The following is a 24,919-nucleotide window of genomic DNA, read 5'->3' as shown; positions in this document are numbered from 1 at the left end:
CTGGTCCCTACAATCTGTGTGTTTTGACGTTTCTGGCCGGGAATGGTGGGTGTGTTGTACGTTTTTGTATATAATTTTCGTCTTTTGCTTAGTTTGTAATAAATTTCATTGCCAATAATTAATCGAGTTAATAAGTAATGTTTTATGGAGAGTAATCAGTATATAGTTTGCAAGAATGAAAACTAGGTAACGAAACATGATAGAAACCAATAAATTTCACGTGTGTCGTTTTTAGCTTGAGATTTTGCATATTTCAAGTACTGGTATTTCGAAAAAAATACTGTTAGCATTAGGATGGCGAAGTTGCAGATAAATAAAAGGGCAATGTTACTTATGTCCCGTCCACTATAGAGACATAGGCCAATTTTACACATATTTAGTATAACGTGTTGCTTCTTTGACAGGTGAGGTTTGGTTAGTTTAGGTTTTTGTTATAGCCTACCTTGCATATACGATTATAGCGCAGCATTGGCAGTGATAAAAGTGAAATATTCATTCAGTGGGCATTGGATACTCTACATTCACCGCTATTCTTTTAAAAGACTACTACTCGAACTTAGTAATTTGAAGTCTTAAAAAGTGAAAGCGTAATTTCGTAGGCTTGTACAAGTGAGTTCTACAGTATATATCTATTGAGAGACTCCTCATAATTCATTTTGCTCTAAAATTCATAATTTGCTGATGAATAAACTTTTGTACTCGCCACAAGCGTTATTTGATTTAAAAATAGACTACCCATATTTCCTTAGATATTAATTCTTATGTCTGTGTGTTAAGTTCACCGTCTTAATTTTTATATCTTATTTTAAGTGATATGTGAAGAGGTCTATTGTATCTTTAAGACAGATCAGACATTTGTTGGGGTTAGACACAGCACTGCCATCATTTGTTGTATATGGCTGCGTTTATTATTGCTGGAGTTGATATTTTACTGAACTGAAAACTACAAAAATAATACTCTGAAATAATGTATCGGTTTTAAATAATATTTTTACCATATTGGGAAGAACTTGGATACTTAAAATAACAAACATGCTGTAACTAAAAAAAAAAAAGTATCTTTTGATTTTTTAAAATTGTCATTAATGGCGATTCTGGACCTCTCCAAGATTTACGAAACCGTTATTCCACCTCTTGGCCGTAGTCAGAGTTCCTCTCAACTATTCAGCTTGTCTGTGAAGCTGAAAACCCAGCCTGGACCAGTGCTATCAAATGCTGTCTGAGGTCTTGCCGGGCTGGCAGCGTAATAAGGAAAGAAACATGATGCTAGTATTCTAGTATAGAGAATAACAATTTAACTTGAAATAAAAACAAATAAGGCACATCTTACACAGTAAAAGTAATCACTCTGCCCCAAAATTACATATATACGGTAAATATCACGAAATAAGGTTGGTTTGCCAACCCAGCTAATCGCAAAACTAGCCAAACCTAAGTCCAGTTACATAATTTAAAAACACATCATTGACACCGTTTCACATAGAGAAATTTTAGGTTACTAGGAAAAAAACGCTTTGTTACATCAGCTTCTTGTCTATGCGGATGACGTGAATATGTTAGGAGAAAATCCACAAACGATTAGGGAAAACACGGAAATTTTACTTGAAGCAAGTAAAGCGATCAATTTGGAAGTAAATCCCGAAAAGACAAAGTATATGATTATGTCTCGTGACCAGAATATTGTACGAAATGGAAATATAAAAATGGGAGATTTATCCCTCGAAGGGGTGGAAAAATTCAAATATCTTGGAGCAACAGTAACAAATATAAGTTACGCTCGTAAGGAAATTAAACGCAGAATAAATATGGGAAATGCGTGTTATTATTCGGTTGAGAAGCTTTTGTCATCTAGTCTGCTGTCAAAAAATCTGAAAGTTAGAATTTATAAAACAGTTATATTACCAGTTGTTCTGTATGGTTGTGAAACTTGGACTCTCACTCTGAGAGAGGAACATAGGTTAAGGGTGTTTGAGAATAAGGTGCTTAGGAAAATATTTGGGGCTAAGAGGGATGAAGTTACAGGAGAATGGAGAAAGTTACACAACGCAGAACTGCATGCATTGTATTCTTCACCTGACATAATTAGGAACATTAAATCCAGACGTTTGCGATGGGCAGGGCATGTAGCACGTATGGGCGAATCCAGAAATGCATATAGAGTGTTAGTTGGGAGACCGGAAGGAAAAAGACCTTTGGGGAGGCCGAGACGTAGATGGGAGGATAGTATTAAAATGGATTTGAGGGAGGTGGGGTATGATGATAGAGACTGGATTAATCTTGCACAGGATAGGGACTGTTGGCGGGCTTATGTGAGGGCGGCAATGAACTTTCGGGTTCCTTAAAAGCCATTTGTAAGTAAGTAAGGAAAAAACGCTTAAAATAGCTCCGCGGCTAAGTGATGGACCATATCTAACTGAGTAATGTATTTGTTATTATTAAGTTATATTTCACTTAGCCAAGTCATTCATTTTTACTAAAATGAACAATAGTTTATAAACAGTGCTTTAACGAGATGCTGATGATTAGAATCATCTCTTCATCCTAGCCTGGAAGACTTGTATTACATAGACACCGGCCGTGAAAGCCTACATGCTAACATTTGTTATTATTAGAAAGAAAAATTATTTATTTATTTATTTTTTTTCGTTGTTGGTAACTCTATAGCATCTATTAGATGCTTTATGGTTGTGCTAACAGATGGAGTTACTTGTCAACAATGTGAGGCTGAAACGTGTGTTCAGGTTACTGCCCAGCGACAGTCCTGATGTATTTTTTATATTTGTGATGATTGGTTAATTAATATTAACCCGGCACACTCACAATCACACTCACATTCATACAAATTTCCAGACTCTAGACACCCAGGGAATTCCTCTTCTTCAAGAAAAATTCACCGGGAATCGAACCCGGGACCTCCTGATCTGGAAGCCAGCATGCTGACCAACAGACCACGGAGGCAGTCAAAGAAAAATTATGTTATTTACAATGATACAGTAGATCTACACTGCAGTTGCCAAAAATTTAAACCACTAGCAAAGAAACCTCATTGTTATTTGTTTATTTCAAGCATTTTGGGACAACTACGAAGTAGAAGTTAAAATTCTCTGGAGCAACCCACACAGAAAAGATGTTGATAGTCAAGTGGTCTACTGACAGGAAAGGCGAGGCACTCTGGAGCAAATTCCTTGTCAGCAAACATACATAATATAAACTGGTAAGCAAGGATTACTAAATAATCTCGGTAGTTAAACATAGTAAATTAGCAATAATAATAATATTGTAGTAACAGAATATGGTTTAAAATTACAATAACAAATGTTGTTTTCTAATGCCAGGCGTTTGACAATAAAGTCATTTGACCTCTTGCACTCCAATATTTTCCAAAGATATTGTCATGGTCAGCCATTGACGCACAGATTTTGAGGTGTTCTGTTTAACCACAATAACAAATAAAAGAAACTCTTTAAACATTGTGGATTTACATTTTTAAAGAAGTAGGCCTACATTTCTTATTATCAATCCAGTTTCCATATCTTATTGCATAGCTTGCCGAAAATTTAAACCACTTTCAAAGAGACCTGGTTGTCGTCTGTCTAGTTTCAGACATTTTGTGGCATGTGGAGTAGCTGTTAAATTCTCTGCAACAACTCACAGAGAAGATAGGATGGTGAATGTTGATGATAATGAAGTGGGACTCCAATAGGAAACATGAGGCTATTGTCAGCAAACATGCATAAACTGGTAAGCATGAACTACTAAATAATCTGGATAGATAAATATAGTAAATCAGTAATAATAATAATAATAATAATAATGATAATAATAATAATAATAATAATAAAAATACTGTATATACGTGAATACTCGGTGCCACTGAATAATCCGTGCACCCTAATTTTAGGAGAGAAAAAAAATTGGCTGTAATTTGTGTTTTACTTACAAGAAATTAATCCCACATAATGATGTCCTCCAAAGCTAAATAAAATATCAATTTAGTTTAAGAAACACGTCATAATCTTCACATGCTGTTGTAGAAGCATCTGGGACTTAATCTACAATAGCAAATTAGAAAACACTATCTTGGATAATTTTGTGGACTAATGGAGGGCATGATACATAGGCCAAATAGAAATGATCGGGACGAAATTGAAATACAAACTGCTGAGCCATTTATACCCGAACCCACACTTTCTGAAGTCGAAATTGCGATAGAAAATCTGAAAAATTATAAGTCTCCAGGTATCGATCAAATTCCAGCAGAATTAATAGAAGAGGGTGGAAGCGCATTATCTAACGAAATTTATAAGCTTGTACTTGCTATTTGGGAAAAGGAAATTGTACCAGATCAATAGAAGGAGTCCATAATCGTACCTATTTTTAAGAAGGGGGACAAGACTAACTATGGTAACTTTCGAGGAATATCACTTTTGTTGACGTCGTACAAAATTTTGTCCAATATTCTTTTGAGAAGGTTAACTCCATATGTAGATGAAATTATCGGGGATCATCAGTGTGGTTTTAGGCGTAATAGATGAACTATTGACCAGATATTTTGTATTTGACAGATAATGGAGAAACAATGGGAGTATAAGGGTACAGTGCATCAGTTATTCATAGATTTCAAAAAGGTATATGACTCGGTTAAGAGAGAAGTTTTATATGATATTCTTATTGAATTTGGTATTCCCAAGAAACTAGTTCGATTAATTAAAATGTGTCTCAGTGAAACGTACAGCAGAGTTCGTATAGGTCAGTTTCTGTCAGATGTGTTTCCAATTCACTGTGGGCTGAAGCAAGGAGATGCACTATCACCTTTTTAACTTTGCTCTAGAGTATGCCATTAGGAAAGTTCAAGATAACAGAGAGGGTTTGGAATTGAACAGGTTACATCAGCTGCTTGTCTATGCAGATGACGTGAATATGTTAGGAGAAAATCCACATACGATTAGGGAAAACACGGAAATTTTACTGGAAGCAAGTAAAGAGATAGGTTTGGAAGTAAATCCCGAAAAGACAAAGTATATGATTATGTCTTGTGACGAGAATATTGTACGAAATGGAAATATAAAAATTGGAAATTTAACTTTTGAAGAGGTGGAGAAATTCAAATATCTGGGAGCAACAGTAACAAATATAAATGATACTCGGGAAGAAATTAAACACAGAATAAATATGGGAAATGCCTGTTATTATTCGGTTGAGAAACTTTTATCATCCAGTCTACTGTCAAAAAATCTGAAAGTTAGAATTTATAAAACAGTCATATTACCGGTTGTTCTATATGGTTGTGAAACTTGGACTCTCACTTTGAGAGAGGAACATAGGTTAAGGGTGATTGAGAATAAGGTTCTTAGGAAAATATTTGGGGCTATGAGGGATGAAGTTACAGGAGAATGGAGAAAGTTACACAACACAGAACTGTATGCATTGTATTCTTCACCTGACATAATTAGGAACATTAAATCCAGACGTTTGAGATGGGCAGGGCATGTAGCACGTATGGGCGAATCCAGAAATGCATATAGAATGTTAGTTGGGAGGCCGGAGGGAAAAAGACCTTTAGGGAGGCTGAGACGTAGATGGGGAGATAATATTAAAATGGATTTGAGGGAGGTGAGATATGATGATAGAGACTGGATTAATCTTGCTCAGGATAGGGACTGTTGGCGGGCTTATGTGAGGGCGGCAATGAACCTCTGGGTTCCTTAAAAGCCAGTAAGTAAGTAAGTAAGTAATGGCGGGCATGATGAATGGCTGCAGCCAATCAGAAAGAGACCGTCCAATGTCTCACCTCTAATGTCATCTATGCGAGAGATGTAGAATGTTTTTGTTCTACCCCTGTTTTGCAAAGGGAAGAATTCTGTGAGTTGTTTGTTGACGATTCAAAAGAATAGTTGGAATCACGGACTCTGAAGAATCGTGAATGAATGATTAAAATTGATTTGTAATATATGATTGAATCATTGGAATCGGCTTCTGAAAAATAATTGTTTTGCCCAATTCTATGCCACACAGACCGAGGCACAAGGCCAGACAACGCTATGGTATAACAGGATCCAGTATTTGAAGCAAAGTGGTACCAACCTTATTTCAAATAAAGCACACACCCCAGTTTTTCTTTGCTAAATTCTGCAAAAAATATGCGCGGAGTATTCGCTATTTACAGTAATAATGTAACAACAATACAGTTTAAAATTATAATGATATTTCAATACAGTACTTTAAACATTGTAGATTTATACTTTTGAATATCCAGTACATCTGCTACCACCAATACAGCTTTCGTATCTTGCTATTGAACATTTCAACATTTGTCTCATATCACGAAATAGATACTCGCTCACAACACCATATCACACTCTCCATTCCTAAACACAGAACATCCTTCTACTCTTCATCTTTCACCGTCTCTGCAGCTCATCTCTGGAACTCTCTACCACAACATGTCAGAGACTGTCGGACATTGTCTAGTTTCAAAAATAAATTAAAATTGCACTTTTTCAACTCAGATTCCTTTCAGTTATAAGCCCTTTTCTCTGCGATAGTTTTGTAAAAATATAGGCTATATATTTCTTTTCCTTCCTTTCCCCCTTTTGTTCCCTTTAACAGCTGACGAATTTATTATCATAGCCTTCTATTGTGAATTTTATTTAATTTTCTTTCTTTTTTTTTTTCTTTTTTATTATTTTATTATATTCTATTTTGTTATATTCTTCCTTACGTTTTCCATATTAACCATTTGTGCTAAATGAATTGCTTTCACTATATTCCAATGTATTTTACTTTCTTTTTTTTTCTGTTATGGTATTATTTTCATGTTGTTTAGTGTCGATTTTATTATGCTATTATTATTATTTCTCTTTGTAATATGTTAGTATTCTGTTCTGTAACTTTTTTGTTAAATTTTAACTGCTTGAATACTTTGTGACCTGATAGAGTGTAAGAGAAGGCCCTATGGCCTTAACTCTGCCAGTATAAATAAATTATTATTATTATTATTATTATCATTATTATTATCATTATCATCATTATTATCATCATCATCATTATTATCATTATTATTATTATTATTATTATTGTTGTTGTAATAATAATGATGATGATAATAATAATAATAATAATTTATTTATACTGTCAGAGTTAAGGCGATAGGGCCTTCTCTTACACTCTACCAGGTCACAAAGTATTCAAGCAGTTAAAATTTAACAAAAAAGTTACAGAACAGAATACTAACATATTACAAAGAGAAATATTATTATTATTATTATTTATTATTATTATCAATATTATCATTATTATTATTATCATTATTATTATTATAATTATCATTATTATTATCATTTATTATTATTATTATCATTATTATTATTATTATTATTATTATTATTATCATTATTATTATTATCATTTGTTACTATTATTATTATTATCATTATTATTATTATTATTATTATTATTATTATTATTATTATTATTATTATTATTTCTTTTAAGGTTTAGTTTCGTTTTGATTATTAGTTTTTACTCAATTTTATTTATGTATGTTTTTGTTATTTAAGATATTATTTATTAGTTTGTACTCAATTTTATTTATGTATGTTTTTGTTATTTAAGATATTATTTATTTTTGTTTTGCACCTTTGTATCTTCTGTTTGTGTATTGTGCTGAACTATAATTGGCCTCTGGCTGTTGTTCAGCACACAAATATTAATAATAAATAAATAAATAATAAATTATTATTATCATTATTATTATTATCATTATTATTATTATTATCATCATTATTATTATCATTATTATTATCATTATCATTATGATCATGATCATTATCATTATTATTATTATTATTATTATTATTATCATCATCATCATTATCATTATCATTATCATTATTGAATAGCTTGCTGAAAACTTAAACCATTTGTCAAGAAACCTGATTGTCATCTATCTTTTTTCAGGCATTTTGGGACAACTATGGAATAGGCGTTACATTAACTGGAGCAACTCGCACAGAAGACAAAATGATGATTCGTGTTGGCAACTGAATGGTACTCTGACAGCAAATGCAAGACAACTCATAAGTACAGCATAACATGCATAAGCTGGTAAGCATAGATTATTATCATTACAGTTACAGTTGTTTCTTTTACTGCGAAAAATGCCCTAAATACCACGCCCTTTCATGCAAGGAAAAAAAAAAACAAAGAAACTATCATGGAACTTAGCTCTGAAGATTGAAGAAATCGACAAAGTTTATATCTGTGGTGTGCATAAACTCCATTTCGAGTATGGTACCTAGTACTCCAAGAATAGACAGAATGAGAAACTGCATCTGTGCATTCTATAGAATAAAGTTGTTATTCAAATGTACCTCGTCACAGCATCCATTATTCATCATATATTGTTGGCAGCGTTGCCAACCGCATTGTGAAAAATAGTGAACGAACAAGAGGACAAAGCCCTCTTTGTCGTTACGCAGTAGTGGACATCCCTAAATTATTGTATTATCAATTTATAGAATTTTATTCCAGTAATTAACGGCACTTTAATAAGTTGTTAAATTATATTTAAACAATACAAAAATCTAACAAATTTAATCGCTGAAAAATGATGAAAACTAACCGGATCTAGTGACAAAATTGCTCCATTCGCAACACTGACTGCAGTGTTGCCAATTCAGCGGTTTTCCCGCTATATCTAGTGTTTTTCGGCATTAGTTTAGCAGGTAAAATTTATGAAATTTGTATTGCTGATTTAGGGATTTAGCGAGTATTTTTAGCACACAGCGGCAAAATAATATAATTTTACATTGGCAATATAGCAATTTAGCGGTTTCTGCACGGCTTCACAGCGGATTTTTTAAGAATCGAGTTGGCAACACTGTGACTGTGACAATTAAATATCTGTGACTTTTATTGGTGATTTTTTCACACCAATATTTTATATCGATAAGTAAGCACAATATGCATTGATTACACAGATATTTTGTGACACCGATAAAAATTAACAGGAAATATTAAAGAGCAATGAAATGTGAATACGATTTCTCTATACACACCACACATCAGTGATTTATATGGGAAAATCCAACAAATAAATTATGTACATGTGCCATTAACAAATAAATACCTACCTAACTAAACAGTAACATGTCGAAAGTGAACCTCATGTACCAAGAGGTTGTATTGTAGATAGTGAATCATTTGATAATTTTTAAATGTAGTTGGGTATGGAGAAATTGAGGTTATGTGATTATTCTAATCGTTTTAAAAATTGATCCTTCTTATTGTATATATAAAATGGATAAATTATTTTAAGTCGTGCATTAACATTATAATATTGAGTCATAGAAAAAAAAATTAACGAAACATACTGTAAGTATTCGGAAAAATATTGGAAAATAATTACAAAACAAAACAGTTGAACAGGCAGGATTTTACACAAGATAAAGTACTGGTAACCAATGGTATTATTATTATTATTATTTAAATTGTACCGCCCAATTGCTGTTATTGTATCATGTGCAAACTCACGACGTAGCGGAGAAAATATCAGTCACAGAGTACTGAATACGGAGCAGATTTCGATAGCGATATTTTGTCACAGATATTTCGCGTCATCAGTCACAGGTTTATCTGTGACAAAAAAATACCTGTGACAAAATATCGGTTTGTGAAATATCAGCCATCTCTAGTTGCAACGAAACAGATGAGAAACGGCAAAATTAAAGGAATTTGACATTCCTGCTCCTGTGCCTTTAGTAGTGTTAGATTGTAGAAGATTTGATTGAAATTTTGTTGCAAGTTCATAAAATACTTAATTCATTACGTGCTAAATTCACTATGTGATGGTGGTCCATAAACTTTATTAGACGTAATAACATTGTATGCTTTTACGAGTACCGTAATTAGGTGTTATGCCACATTATCATCTCATATTTGCAATTATATAAATCATATAATTTTAACGTTATTAAGATGAAGTCGAAATACACACCTGCATATCGTGACAATTTATTGTTGCAGTTACCATGGACCTCATCAAAGTTGAACCTGTTGGTGATCCACTGGCTTTACCCGGGAATGAAACTATCATCGACATAAATCTAGTAGAAGAGGAGACTTCTTCGGTGGTGAAATATGAGACTGTGGTGAGTTTGGTGTGAAGGATCATGCAAACAATCTGTAGCATCGTGGTATTGTATTTTTTGTCCAGAGAAAATACTCTTCTTTTACGAAAACACTCGTAAAAATATTGTCTCCGTAAAAAACGCCATGAAGTAATTTTGGAGCAAAACAAATACTGTTAATTACCAATCGCTTATTTTAGCATTATGACCACATTGGAACGGCACAGTCACTATCAATGAGGTTTATACAAGAGTCTAGCGAGAAATAGCTTAGATTAATTTTATATGTTGCATTGAAACATGTAAAGTACTTATTCTTACTTTTAAAGGTTTCTCCCTTTGTCACATGTTGCCTTTTATTACTTGACACCAAAGTCTTCTGTCACCCCATTGGCTGTGGTAGCATTATCATGCAGAAGGCATTATCATGGAGGAAAGTGACATGCAGTCTGAATGTGATACATTTGCCTTGAAACAAGACTCCAAAATAATTCGTAATATAGGCATATTTATGAATTTCACTTAGAGCTAGGTTTTGTGGATTTCTAAAAATTGCCGGTTGGTTAGCCTTCATTCTTTTGCAGTCACTGAAATTTATAGTAAAAGTCATTGCTATTATGTATGCATATAGCAATAATATCACGATAGCCTATCATTTATATTGTTTGAGTGAAGTCTAATCTTGATTCCAGTATGTTAGTGCATAGTGCAATTGAGTCTATAGTTAAGGCATTGTTCTGCAAGCTGCATGGTCGTGGGTTCGATTTCCAATACGGTCTACTCTAATCCTTCTGCTCGCACTGTGGGCCTGGAGTTTTCTCACCCTATAACAGAAGTAGGTACCAGGGGTATTTCCTTAGGGATAGGGACAACAAGCATGTAGGACTGACGTCTCTACTGTTATTAATGCCGGTTATATGCAAAGGTGGAGTTTTGATCTCCTGCTACCCTGTGGTCCTCTATGGTCTTTACCTTTTTAATAGAGTGTGGTAGAAAAACATCATGATGAAATGCTAAATCAAGTCATATATCAAGTTGCAGTCATAGGTGAAGTATTTGTATTCAAACTATATACTGGTATGTAAAATAATAAAATAACTGTCTGGTAATGGAATATGTAACATATTCATCTTGTACTCATACACCATCATAATCTGAATTATTTACAACGATAGGGAAAGTAATAGGTGTACAGAAATGTACAGTAGGGTAGACCAGGGTAATTGTAAACGGGCTAATTGTAAACAAATGCTGTGAGAAATACAAAATTGTCAATATAAACATTTTAATTCGGGGAATATTTAAATTAACATGTTGGCTAATCTACAAAGCAGTTTGATGCCAAATAGGAGTAACTACTTAGTTGTGAACGAATGTTTTGTAAGAGTCTACAAAAAAAGTTGAGAAAGAATTTTGCTTTATCTTCATTTTTGGCATTGTAAGTAAACGTACAGTGCTATTTTTTAAGAATATGTTGTTTTTATGAGTAACGTATAGAAGTTAACATTTATTACAATGGTTTTAAGATCTCCCATAACCTCAGTTCATTAAATTATGACGTGTTTATATTTGTCCCATAGTTTTAATTGCTTTGGGATAATTGTAAACATGTTTCACTATGGTTACATTTCGTACTTTTCAGTAATCAAAGAGACCCCCACCCAACTACACTGTGGAGGATTTAGAGCTCTGTCACAGATGTGAAAAATGGTAACTGCAGTTATCGTGAAACTCAGGAGAGGTACTGAATTCCTATATCCGTCATATATCATAGGTTAAAGGGACGAAATGTACCAGTGACCAAAATTGGAGTTGGAAGGTGTACAACTCTTTCTTCTGAAACAGAACAAAAAATGTTCAGTGTCTTATAGCCCGTGCGAAAATTGGTGCTTACAATTACCCCTGTCTCAAAGGTGTAAATGTTGTTGTTGTTTTCTAATGCCAGGCGTTTGACAATAAAGTCATTTGACCTCTTGCACTCCAATATTTTTCAAAGATATTATCATGACCAGCCAATGAAGCACAGATTTTGAGGTGTTCCGAATCCATTTCTTGGTTTGAGTTGCACAATGGGCAGTTAGGGGACTGATATATTCCAATTCTATGCAGGTGTTTGGCCAAACAATCATGGCCTGTTGCCAATCTAAATGCAGCTACAGACGATTTTCGTGGCAAATCGGGAATTAACTGTGGATTTTGATGCAGAGAGTTCCATTTTTTCCCTTGGGATTGTGTTATCAAATTTTGTTTGTTGAAGTCTAAGTATGTAGATTTAATAAATCTTTTCACAGAGTAATACGTAGATTTAGTAACAGGTCTGTAAATAGCAGTGCTGCCCTTCTTTGCTAAAGCATCCGCATTCTCGTTTCCCAGGATTCCACAATGGGATGGTATCCATTGGAATACAATTCTTTTATTGAGTGATATTAATTGAGAGAGCATTTTAGTTATTTCTGCTGTTTGAGATGAAGGTGTGTGTTTAGAGACTATTGATAGAATAGCTGCTTTGGAGTCTCACAATATAATTGCATTCCTAAATTTATTGATGTGGCATAGAAGATTCCTGAGACTTTCCCTTATTGCAATGATTTCACCATCAAAACTTGTTGTTCCATACCCAAGAGATCTATAAAGTGAGAAGAGACAGCACGTAACACCTGCACCGGCACCTTGTTCTCTGGAGATCAAGGATCCGTCAGTGTATAAATGAAGCCAGTTTTGTGGAGGGTACCTAATATTAATTGTCTCTAAAGACAATTGTTTCAGTATTTCAGTGTTTACTTCTGATTTCAGTATTTCTTCTGTTAAATTTAGATTATATTCTATATTTAATAGAGTTAAAGGGTTTGGTTTAATTTGTAAGTTTTCTTTTAAATTCGGGATATTGATTTTCTGTTTTAATTCTTGAACAATGGATATGAAACTTTTTTGAGTTTTCAATCTACAGAGAGGACTGTATGAATGCCAATTGTTTCCTGGTAATCTGATAAGTTTTTCATATTGAATCAGTGCTTTTTCTTCTATTGTCATTTTGATGCTGTTAATATTAGTGAGGAATCTCATAGAATCTATTGGAGTTGTTTTGATTCCACCAGTAATGAGTCTGAGAGCTTGGTTTTGAACATATTGTATGTCGTTTATGAAAGGTGAAGTAATTAATATTTCTCTGCAGTATGTCAGTACTGGCTGTATAAACATTTTGTATGTAGTGTTCAAAGTATTCTTAGAGCATCCCCATTTCTTTCCTGCTAAAAGGTGTAAATGTAAACTAGCAATTAAAAGATGAAAAAAGTCAACATTATTATTTTAAACCCATTTTCAGGGAAAAGAAAAATCTAAAAATAACACAATGTTTCTTTGTCACGCTTACCGTTACTGAGGGTTGTGTAATGTTGAAATATATTTGAAATCAGTGAAAAGTGTTTACAATTACCCTGGTCTACACTATGTGTAAAGTCAATGAAAGTCTTACTTTAAGATTGAAACTTTGTATGCATATAAATAGGATAGAATCAATGGCAAGTATGGTATGACTAAGGTAGACCAAACACTGTGCCCATCTTGAAGAAACGAGCATTGAGGTAGTTCTGGTGATTTGGAAGTGAAAATGGGCGAATTTTTAAGGGATTTCTTGCGGAGATGGATTTCAAAAGTTAAAGATTTTATAAGGAAATATTTCAAGGAAAGGAAATTGTTCGGAAATGTAGTAAATTACGTTTGATATGAGAGGTACGTGGTAATGGACGTGCAAACGTTGTGGTTTCTAGTGAAGGAAAGGCACGTAGGGACATAAAACACACGATACGATGTAATGTGAAGAACGCAAAGCTTGTATTAATTCAATAACCACTGGGATACAGTGAAGCATAACAAGTAATATTGAAATAGATAATTGTAACTTCGTTTCCTCGTCAATCATTATGCTGACAACGTCACTAAACAAAAACCATTGGTCTTTGAAAATCCTGCAGAGATTAGTAAATGCAAGGCATAATGAAAGCCTAAACTAACTTAACCTAATCTGTCACATATTCGTATATAAAAGACATAATGAAAGCCTAAACTAACCTAACATGTCACAGATTCGTATATGCAATGTGAAACTTTCGTAATGTCACCAAAGTTATGTTGGTATTGCAAATGAGACAGCTGAAGGTGTGGAAGCGAAGTGGGAAGCTAATCGTTTAACCTCCATCTTTTATGATACATAGGCTAGTTCATTGAGAAAATCAAGTATGGTATCCATTTTGCTGGCTAGGCTGTGTGATCCATCCAATATTAAGGACCTAAAACTGAATGAGTACATGGGACTCTACTGGCAGTGTTCAACTGTATTGTATAGTATTCAGGATCCATATTCCCGGCCTTATATAGTCACTTAGGATATGATTAAACTAGTGCCCACTGATTCTAAAGTTATGCTGTACTTTTCTGTCTTTTTCGCAGTAACGGTATGTATTGCACACACATGCACAGATATACTGGTATATTCATTCCTGTACAGTATGATTGCATCACGCTTGATCCGAAGAACACGAAAAGATCCCAACCGCTTTGATTGCTTCATGCTTCAAGGCTGCGCGGGCCTGTATGTTACCGGTCGTTGCCATAGCTTAGTACAGTCTGAGATGTTACTGATAGAAGACGTGTGTGCTTGTGTACTTCTTTTAAATACGTTTGAAGTGTGTGTGCTATGCATTAAATTAGTTGTTTAGATAATTGAAATACTGGCTGAAATGTTTACTCTACAACAGCGAATATTTATGTACGGAACTTACATCAAAACAGGTTCATGCTGACAGGTGTGTAGGTAATTTGTAGACAAATTCCCAGATATTCGACCTCCAAATAGAGGTACAGATCGAAACCTTGTCATTAGATTAAGAGAAACGGGATTGCTGAACTCTAAAATTCATAGGCCCAAAACGAAGGGTTCTAACAGAAGCAAAACTTGATAATATTGGTGCATCACTTGAATGTTCTCCTAATAAATCTTTACATCGGGTTGCACAAGAAGTAGGCATACCAAAAACTTCAGCCCATATGACTACTGAACTTTTAAAATTTAAACCTTACAGAGTTACTGTGGTCCAAGAATTACGGCCACATGATAACGAATTTCGGGAATGTCTGAACAGCTACTGTAACACAGGTTAGTGAAATAAAATGATTGTGTGTATGCCGTTAAGAAATGAAAGTTATACGAGTGCAATACGCCAGAGATTTCGGATCTAAAATGCCATGTGTTACCTTGCACTCTACAGGCTTGCTCCTGCCCACGTTTTTCAGGTCAAGCTTGATGCGACCACACAAACAGCAATATAATTTAGGATAGGTTGTAACTTAGGTTAATTATTGCTACGATAATTTTTAATTTTAGAAGTTTATACAGGAGTACCTTGATATTAAAGTTAATCTTTTCTGTGCATAAATACATATATCATGTTAGAAAATATGGTTTCGAGACAAGTTTTCTTCAAATGCTGTGATTTCTTTTGCCATTGCTATCCGATATTTTTCAATTTTCTATGTCATTACAATGACTATAAATAACCTCTGCATTTTAAAAGGGTTATTAAACGAAATAAATATCTTAATTATAGAAGGCCGAGCCTCTGGCAGTTATAAAAGAGGAGTTAGAAGAGGAAATAACAACTGAAGACCACGCTGTCTTGCCGGATAGGTGAGATAAAATACATTATTTTATTTATTTTTAGAATTGTATATCTGTGCACGTTCCTTATTAACATCTTAATGTAATTTGTTTTTGTACCTCATAAATTTTCAGGCAATTTCTTATTTACATTAAAAAAAAGAATTATTTTATAATTTTCTCTTGTGGTGTTTTCCCTTTCCATTTCCCAGATATTTATTTATTTACAGTAGACTCTTGTTAATCTGGTCATTCCTTGCATAGAGGGGTGCCAGATTACTGAGAATGCTTAAAAATATCATAAATTTAATGTTATAACCTGGATTTTCCATTCCAGTTGCACTTATAAATCGAAAAATGTTCCATATGTGGCTGGCCTCACAACTTGTAATGTCACAAGGACAAATACCCCTGCCCCTTCTGTGTCACTGCAGAGCTGTGGACTTGTAAACAAGGGGCCTAGATTGAAATCCTGCTACACCCTGAATTTATAACTTGTATTGGACAAGCCCATGGTCCAGACAACACAGGGGTTTTCTCTGAGTACTCTGGTTCCCCTGGACAGTCCATGGTCCTTGTTTGGAACTGTTCCAAAACGTAACAGCACCTTGGAATACTACATTCCAAAATAACGCTAGTATGAAATACTCGCGGTTACAGAATACACGTTTCACTTTGGAACTACATTATGACAACACCTGTTCCACAGAACGGAACATGTTTGGCACTATTGAAAGCAGTGGCGCCAACTTTTAGAAAACACTGGGCTTAAACATTATTGAGGTATAAGTTAAATAAATATCGTAAATATAATGATAACACATTAAATTATCAGGTGGGTTCAGATCCCACGAGTCATATAAGTTGAAAGCAGATTTGGGAATCCTTTTGTCGCACTGAAAGAAATGTTGGAAACTAAAGTGAAAGATAAATAGTAAAGATATGAAGAGCCTCTTTAAAAAAATGTACACATTATCTTGAAATTAATGTTACTGAGTATAGGATTCTATCAAACAATTATTAGCATAATGCCTGTATTAGAGTATAGTAACTACATTAGAAAACACTGGGCTCAAACATTATTGAGGTATAAGTTAAATAAATGTAAGTATAATGATAACACGATAAATTATTGGGTGTGGTTGGATCCCACGAGCCATATAAGTTGGCGCCACTGTTTGAAAGCAGAATTGGGAATCCTTTCGTTGCACTGAAAGAAATGTTGGAAACTAAAGTAAATGATAAATAGTAAAGATATGAAGAGCCTCTTTAAAAAATGTACGCGTTATCTTGAAATTAATGTTACTGAGTATAGGATTCTATCAAACAATTATTAGCATAATGCCTGTATTAGAGTATAGTAACTACATTGTGAATTTTATCAAGGGAGACGAAAATATATAGGTTATGTTTTATTTACAAATATTTTACAATTTCAGTTTCATTACCACTTCTTCAAATTAAACTAAATTATGTTGAAACATGACTATTGTTGAAGTTTATTTACAAAAATACAACGGTAAATTTTCATATTTGATTACAATGAGATTATTACTCTTCATGGCGGTAGGCCTATTAATATAAATTTTAGCACGGCCAAAATGATTATAGCTTTTATTTACTAATTTTTGGAGAAATTGAACACTATTGTGAACTTGAGCTGAGCAGAAGAGAAAGAATAGGTCAGGTTTTATTTACAATTGGGATCCACTTCGATTTCGTGATCAATAAAATTTATAAATAATTTAAAATTGCATTACATTTCCTGCTTCGAACAAACATGATCTGCGAATTCAATTTGTCTTTAGAAAACATTCCTTTTCCATGAATTCACATCTCGGCTCACTATGACATCTTACTGCATCACATGCATACAGGGAAGTATGTGATCATTTAGCGTCCTAAATATCACTGTTACATTACATACTAGTGAGATGTACCTGTTCCGAAATACTACTGTTCCATCAGATACTAGTCAACCATGCGGTTTCAATGTTCCAAGATACCACTGTGCACCTTATAGGCTACACACAAGTTACATATGGTTGCTCATTGTGCAACTCAAACCAAGAAATGGATTCGAAACACCTCAAAATCTGTGCTTCAGTGGCTGACCATGATAATATCTTTGAAAAATATTGGAGTGCAAGAGGTCAAATGACTTTATTGTCAAACGCCTGGCATTAGAAAACAACAACAGTTACATATAGTACTGTTATTTCGGAACTGTTATTTGGAACCTAGTATTTTCAAGGAACTGGAACAGTTGGAACCGTTAGGAGAAAATAACTTTTCCCATCTCTATAACTGGCCATAAAACCGTTAAACTTGCACTCTGTAATGTTATTTTAATTGTTGTCCTGTCCCTCACAGAACTACAAATATAACTGTAGTTAAGAATTTAAAATATAACTTGAATCCTTAAGTTTGAAATTTCCACTGCTGAAAAACTAGCTTCTCATTGTTAATGTGAGTATTTTTAATATTACTTGTTGGTCAAAATTGTTATAAATAATGCATCCAAGCAGGCAGTTCATTTTCCAAGATTTATGCTGTATTTTAAATATTATGCTTTTATGCTTTATTTTTAAAAATTATGCTTCATTGTGCTTCTAACATTTGTTTCATCGAAACAATTTGATAACCAAAATCGTGTTTGGGGTAGCAACCATATGTATGAAATGCTGTTATGCTTTTGGGTTGCACTACCAATAAGAAATCACTCATGAGGCAACTAAGCCAGGAGGACTGAATTAGGGTGGTCAGTTCCTTTCCCTCTCCATTGCATATATTACTGACTGGTAACATATTATACTAATTATTTAATTTCGATTGTGTTTGCTATTTATGTATTTCTCAAAAACTTCGTATTGCAGCAGCAACAGTGAAGAACTACTTCAAGTAGTTGGAGATAATTCTCTTCAGCATCAAATTCTTCATGGACAGCAGTACGTACAAAATTACTTCAGCTCAGTCAACAATGCTTCAGTTATTAATAAAGAATTGACAAACATTACTGATCCTGAAAAATCAGGACACACGGACCTCAAGCCGTACAAATGTGATTATTGTGGTAAAGGGTTTGTTCAGAACAGTAATCTTGAGATCCATATTCGATCTCACACTGGAGAAAAACCTTTTATTTGTGATACTTGTGGGAAAGGGTATACCCAAAAATGTTACCTCATCCCTCATATTCGATCCCATACTGGAGAAAAACCATTCAAATGTTATGTATGTGGAAAAGGATTCACACAAAAGCGTTTGTTGAATTTACATTGCTGTACACATACTGGAGAAAGAAATAGCAAATGTGATATATGTGGCAGGGACTTTACACGCAGTAGTGATCTTATAGTTCATCATCGGACACATACAGGTTGGAAACCGTATAAATGTGATGTGTGCAGTAAAAGTTTTTCACAGAACAGTAATTTTGTTGTTCATCTACGTACACATACTGGAGAGAAACCATTTACGTGTGGTATATGCGCAAGAGGATTTAAAAATAAAAGCCATCTTATAACACATGGTTTTATTCACAGTGGCCAAAAACCTTTTCAGTGTGAAACGTGTGGGAAAGGTTTCACCAGCAGAAGTATACTAATCGCTCATATTCGTGTTCACACTGGCGAAAAACCTTTTAAATGTCATGTTTGCGATAAAGAATTCACTGAAAATCGACTCCTGAATCTTCATAGTCGTATACATTGTGAGGAGAAGCTTTTTAAATGTGACGTATGTGATAAAGGTTTTACGGTTCGTGGAAATCTTCTGAGGCATCATCTAATTCATACTTGGAACTGACCAAAGATCATTGGTAGTAGTCTAAGTTTTTATTTTTCATCGATTGTTGAATTTGTACATTACTTTACAGTTACTATGATGTTATTAATGTTGTGTAATTATATTTATACTCTTATTTAAATATATTTATGATATATTATTGTGAACAGTGTTTTGTAAATTTGTTTTTCGTGTCGAATATTCATTAGCAAAAATTATTTTTGTTTTATAGTGTGTATCTTTAGTGCTTAGGAAAATATTTGGGGCTAAGAGGGATGAAGTTACAGGATAATGGAGATAGTTACACAACTCAGAACTGCATGCATTGTATTCTTCACCTGACATGATTAGGAACATTAAGGCCCGATTTCTTCAACCTTTGTTAAAATGCACCTAACATAGCGTTAATTAACTGTAAGTTAAAAGTACGAATTGCTGTTAAAAACATTGCGTTTCTTCAACTTTACATTTCACATTTTAAAATTCAGTTTGTTAACTCTTTGTTATGGCCAGAGATTCTAGAGTTTAACTATAATCTATGAGCCAAGTATAGGCTCAATTCTGTTTTCTGAACTCTGACAATTGCGATTCTCGCTTGTTTCCGTTGTTTAATTCAGAGAGAATAGAAGGCTTTCTATCCTCTCAGGTTTAATTTACCTGATATACTTCTTTCCATCATTTGTATCACAGTAGTGTGGACTGGTGTATTGCTGGGACTAATTTTTCTTCATTCGAGAAAAGCCTTCTCCTGAAAATAATTTCACAGTATAAAACAATTCTTGAAAATAAACAAATGGATCTATGTTGAAAGCAAAAAGTGAGGCTTGGCAGAAAATAGCCTACACCTTTGTATGAACTTCTGTTCTGTCATATCACTGAAATCATCCGCTCTGTTTATGTATTCATGCATATAACTTCCTAAATAATCAAGATAAAAGTTCAGCATCTAACGTACCAGCCATATTGAATACTTCTATGACAACAGAGAGTTAAATGATTTAAGCGCATGAAATTGGGGAGTTAAATTAACATGGGTTTTAACAGCCTATTAGTACTAACAGTAGTTGAAGAAATGCTTCAACTGTTAAATTTACAGTTAAAATTAAATAACACACTGTTATAATTTAACAAAGGTTGATGAAATCGGGTCTAAATCCAGAGATTTGAGATAGGCAGGGCATGTAAAACGTATGGGCGAATTCAGAAATGGTGCTAGTTGAGAGGTTGGAGGGAAAAAGACCTGTGAGGAGGCCGAGACATAGATGGGAGGATAATATTAAAGTGGATTTGAGGGAAGTGGGATATGATGGTACAGACTGGATTAATCTTAATCAGGATAGGGACTGATAGCGTGCTTATATGAGGGCAGCAATGAACCTCTGGGTTCCTTAAAAGCTGCAAATAAGTGTATATCTTTAAGTTGAGATTTAAGGAAGTAAAAAGTATGAGATTAATCTTAGTTAATAAAAACAAGATATACAATGAAGGACATAATAGTTAAGTGACTTGAGATTTTTCCAAGTCAAAGAAAGCATGCTCTGAGCCGAAAGTTTTCGGTCTTTTTTTTTGTGTGGTTTACTTTACAACACTTTATCAACTGAAGGAACCACGGAAAGAACATGCTAAGTCACTTTTTGTTGATTTTTTTTGTCCCACCTGCTAGCTGATAGCGTGAACATCTTTCTAGTAAATCAGAATGGCAAAAGGATGCATTGTAATAAGGTAAATTAAACTAAATGAGATGTAATTTCATAACGTCTTATGAGTGTATTAAAATTAAGATATGCTCCCGTGAAAAATTTAAGAAAAGTGATTGATTGGTTTATTATATATAATAGATCACAGACACATTACATACAACAATTTTACACAAAGATATATTATTATTATTTAAATACAATTTCTACGTTTTACCTATTAACATATTTGTTTTGTCTTGCACTAGCTTTCAGTTATTGTGCAAGACTCAACTCATTCTAGAATATTGGTACCATCAGTATTGGTTTACCTTCCTAAGATGTACTTCCCTCTTCACTCTGCAATGTGCAGCTAGCTTAAGAAAAGTGACTTAGCATGTTATTCTTTACGTGGACCTTTGAACTGCTATGATTATCTAGCATCTGAATAATATGAAGGTGATAATGCCAGCAAAATGAGTTCAGGGTTAATTGCCGAAAGTTACCCAACATTTGCTCGTAATGGGTTGAGGAAAACCCACAGAAAAATCCTCAGTCAAGTAACTTGTACCAACCAGGACTTAAATCTGGGCCTGCTATGTCCACGGTCAAGCAGTTTTCGATCATATGTTGAGATATTCACTTCGCTTTTCTGTTTAAATATTATACAGTATATCTATGCTGAGAAGGAATTAAAACTATAGCATGTTATGAACCGCACTACAGATCTTGAAACATTTTCGCCTGCTCAACAGTTATGTCCCTCACTGGTCACCAGTAGCGGCCTGCGGTTACAAAGGTTGGCAGTTCTGCATGAAAAATAGTGTATTTAGCAAACGCATGCTGTTTATTGCATCTAAATCGGGTAACGCGTGTAATTACAGCCCCTTCTCGAAGTTGACTGTGCACCCGAAATTGTACTCCAACCATCCGTGCGCTGCACCTCTCCCACAACTACTCACGTATTGGAGATGTGCCCCACATGCTTTTCTAGTTTTTTAAGTCAAATTAACTAAATCCTTCACTCCGGTGTTTGTCCATGTATTTTCTCCTCTAAACAGAATACAGAAAGCGTTTTCATGAGCGCAGCAAAAAACCAATCGTTTCCATTACACATTTCAGTATAAAAATGACTAGTAGGCTACATGATTTCCTCGACGTTTTTTTCAGAAATTTCAATATTTAAATTTTGTGTAGGACGTCCTAATTTCTTAAATTAACATGCAATTTCTCTTTCAATTTCGAAAAGGGTTAGTTGATTAGGTTTTGATTTCATTCATTTTTAATATAAAATATTTCCTTAGAGACACTGACTAATCACATCACACCACCCACAGTACTATAATACACTGGAACTGTAATGATATACAGTAGTCCAGAAGCCTATGTGTTCTAACGCAGGTCATAAAGAGATGAGGGTGTTGACAGTTCTTTTGTATATTCGGAGAGAGCTGCTTCGGTTGCAGCTCTAATGCAGTCTTATGGGATGGTGAAGAAAACCAGTTTTCTGCTGCCGACTACCCTACGTTGAGCTTCAGGAACTGCCGATCACAGATCCGAAAAGTACACTACAGCTAAAAATCTCGAGCAGTTCAAGGCTCCTACAGACAGTAAAATCTCGAATCGAAGGAGAATGAATTGGAAAAATAAATGAAACAATGAAGTAGATTACATAAAAGCACGTTTTACGTTTTTAATTTTTTCAGGTCCATTTAAATGGCGGTTCTGCAGCTCTGCAGTTCTTATTATAGAGCCGCCCCTGCTGGTCACCATCTCATTCTAGTGCCGAGTTGAAAACATGGCGCTCTACCTCTAAGCACTCCAAGTACTTTCATGACATACGAGTATATAAGAGATACACCTTTATCTTTACAAATGGGGTGTAATTTTTAAAACTGTGAAAATAAACATATATTTTAAGACTAAAATTACATAGACATATTTTCAACTAGTGGACACATGAATCATAAGTGTAATATAGTGAGTCTATAAGATCGTGTGCAATATCTAACAAACTCATGCTGCCTTAGCTGACATGGACACTGTTCCCTTTTAAATCAATGCTGTAACCATGACAAGAAAAAAACAGAATTCATAAGTTGCTGGAAATGCCTTTTATGATGTTCAGTGTACAGTTGCAATCTCTGGAACAAATGTCCCTTGATATATCGAAGTTCAGCTATAATGTGGTTTTTATTCTAATGTTTTCTTCCAGAACAAGTGATGCAAATCAAGCTTTCAGGTGTAACTCCCTGTAAAGTTAATTTGAATAATTTCTAGGGAAAAATTGTTCCGGGGCCGGGTATCGAACCCGGGACCTTTGGTTAAACGTACCAACGCTCTCCCAACTGAGCTACCCGGGAACTCTACCCGACACCGATCCAATTTTTCCCTCTATATCCACAGACCTCAAAGTGGGCTGACAACCGTCAAGCAACCAACATTGAGTGCACACTAACTCTGTGTGACTTAAATTGTGGTTTTCTGTTACGTACAGTGACGTGTATTATGCAAATCAAGCTTTCAGGTATAACTCCCTGTAAAGTTGATTTGAATAATTTCGAGGGAAAAAAATTGTTGTGAGCCCACTTTGAGGTCTGTGAATATAGAGGGAAAAATTGGATCGGAGTCGGGTAGAGTTCCCGGGTAGCTCAGTTGGGCAGTGGCGTATACTGGTTAAAGGGTTTGGGCTACCGCTGATCCTATTATTACACAAAATATATCTAACAATTACTCTAATTTTAATTACTATGGTAAAACTAATAATACAAAATTATTACATTATGTTATATTATAAACTTTTTCTTTTGTAATTTCCTTGGGCTACCGCCGGTAGCCCGGGTAGTCCGCAAAATACGCCCCTGCAGTTGGGAGAGCGTTGGTACGTTTAACCAAAGGTCCCGGGTTCGATACCCGGCCCCCGAACAATTGGGTAAGATTGGGTGATCCACCACTTTGGAGAAATGGTTAGAATGTCTGACCGTGAAATGAGCAGGGCCAGGTTCAAATCCTGCTTGAGGGTTTTTTTTCGGGGTTTTCCCTCAACTCATTAAGAGCAAATGCTGATAATTTTCGTTGGTGGACCCTGGACTCACTTCGCAGGTATTATCACCTTCATTTTACTCAGACATTAACCATGACAGTTGATAAAGCGTCGTAAAATAATCAAATAAAAAAAACAGGAAAGATATTAATATATGCATTTAAAAGAGAAAACCCTCCAAATATGCATTTATGTAAAATAAAGTTTGCTTCATTCGAACATAAAAATTATGATCCTCAAAGATCCACTTTTACTTTTTCAATATGCCAGATCAATAAAAATATGTAATTGCACGAAGTTTCGCGGCCTAATAATAATAATAATAATAATAATAATAATAATAATAATAATAATAATAATTAGGGTGCGAATTAAGATTTTTGATGAGGGTGGGATAGAATCCTAGGTAGAGAATACCATACATAAAATTATTATTATCCTCATCTGATACAGCTCAATGCTTGGTCGCACTGAGTTGCTTGTCTTGCATCTTGGTCATAATAATAATTATATCCATGAGCAGGCTTAAGATAAGATGTGTAATTCATATGTTATTGTTATCAGCTTGTTGGTGATGATAATACACCAATATTATTTTCTTTGCATACTTTATAAAGGACATATTCTCGTA

At 34.3% G+C, this 24,919-nt stretch overlaps 1 protein-coding gene across 2 annotated transcripts; it reads left to right on the top strand.

Annotated features, from left to right (window-relative positions):
* On the top strand, positions 1-19,736 carry LOC138715958 (zinc finger protein 45-like). Of its 2 annotated transcripts, none has more exons than XM_069848944.1 (7): positions 1-45; positions 3,068-3,214; positions 3,604-3,741; positions 7,960-8,106; positions 10,027-10,151; positions 15,734-15,813; positions 18,660-19,736. In XM_069848944.1, exons 5-7 carry the CDS (start codon positions 10,032-10,034, stop codon positions 19,588-19,590), a joined length of 1,131 nt encoding a protein of 376 aa, XP_069705045.1. In that variant the 5' UTR covers positions 1-45; positions 3,068-3,214; positions 3,604-3,741; positions 7,960-8,106; positions 10,027-10,031; the 3' UTR covers positions 19,591-19,736. The 2 variants fall into 2 exon arrangements, with proteins under 2 accessions (XP_069705045.1, XP_069705044.1); XM_069848943.1 differs by having other exon boundaries at positions 20-56.
* The last annotated feature ends 5,183 nt before the right edge of the window (positions 19,737-24,919 follow it).

The sequence above is a fragment of the Periplaneta americana genome, chromosome 2 (assembly GCF_040183065.1).
Source record: "Periplaneta americana isolate PAMFEO1 chromosome 2, P.americana_PAMFEO1_priV1, whole genome shotgun sequence".
NCBI classification, from domain to species: Eukaryota; Metazoa; Arthropoda; class Insecta; order Blattodea; family Blattidae; genus Periplaneta; species Periplaneta americana.
The sequence above is the reverse complement of the archived record's forward strand: the minus strand, read 5'-3'. Positions and strand labels throughout refer to the sequence as shown.

Bases quoted from the DNA above. Each gene is read 5' to 3' on its own strand.
- LOC138715958 (XM_069848944.1), top strand. From the start codon at position 10,032: ATGGACCTCATCAAAGTTGAACCTGTTGGTGATCCACTGGCTTTACCC. The intron at 10,152-15,733 runs GTGAGTTTGGTG...TCTTAATTATAG, and splicing joins TGGTGAAATATGAGACTGTG to AAGGCCGAGCCTCTGGCAGT. The intron at 15,814-18,659 runs GTGAGATAAAAT...TTCGTATTGCAG, and splicing joins CACGCTGTCTTGCCGGATAG to CAGCAACAGTGAAGAACTAC.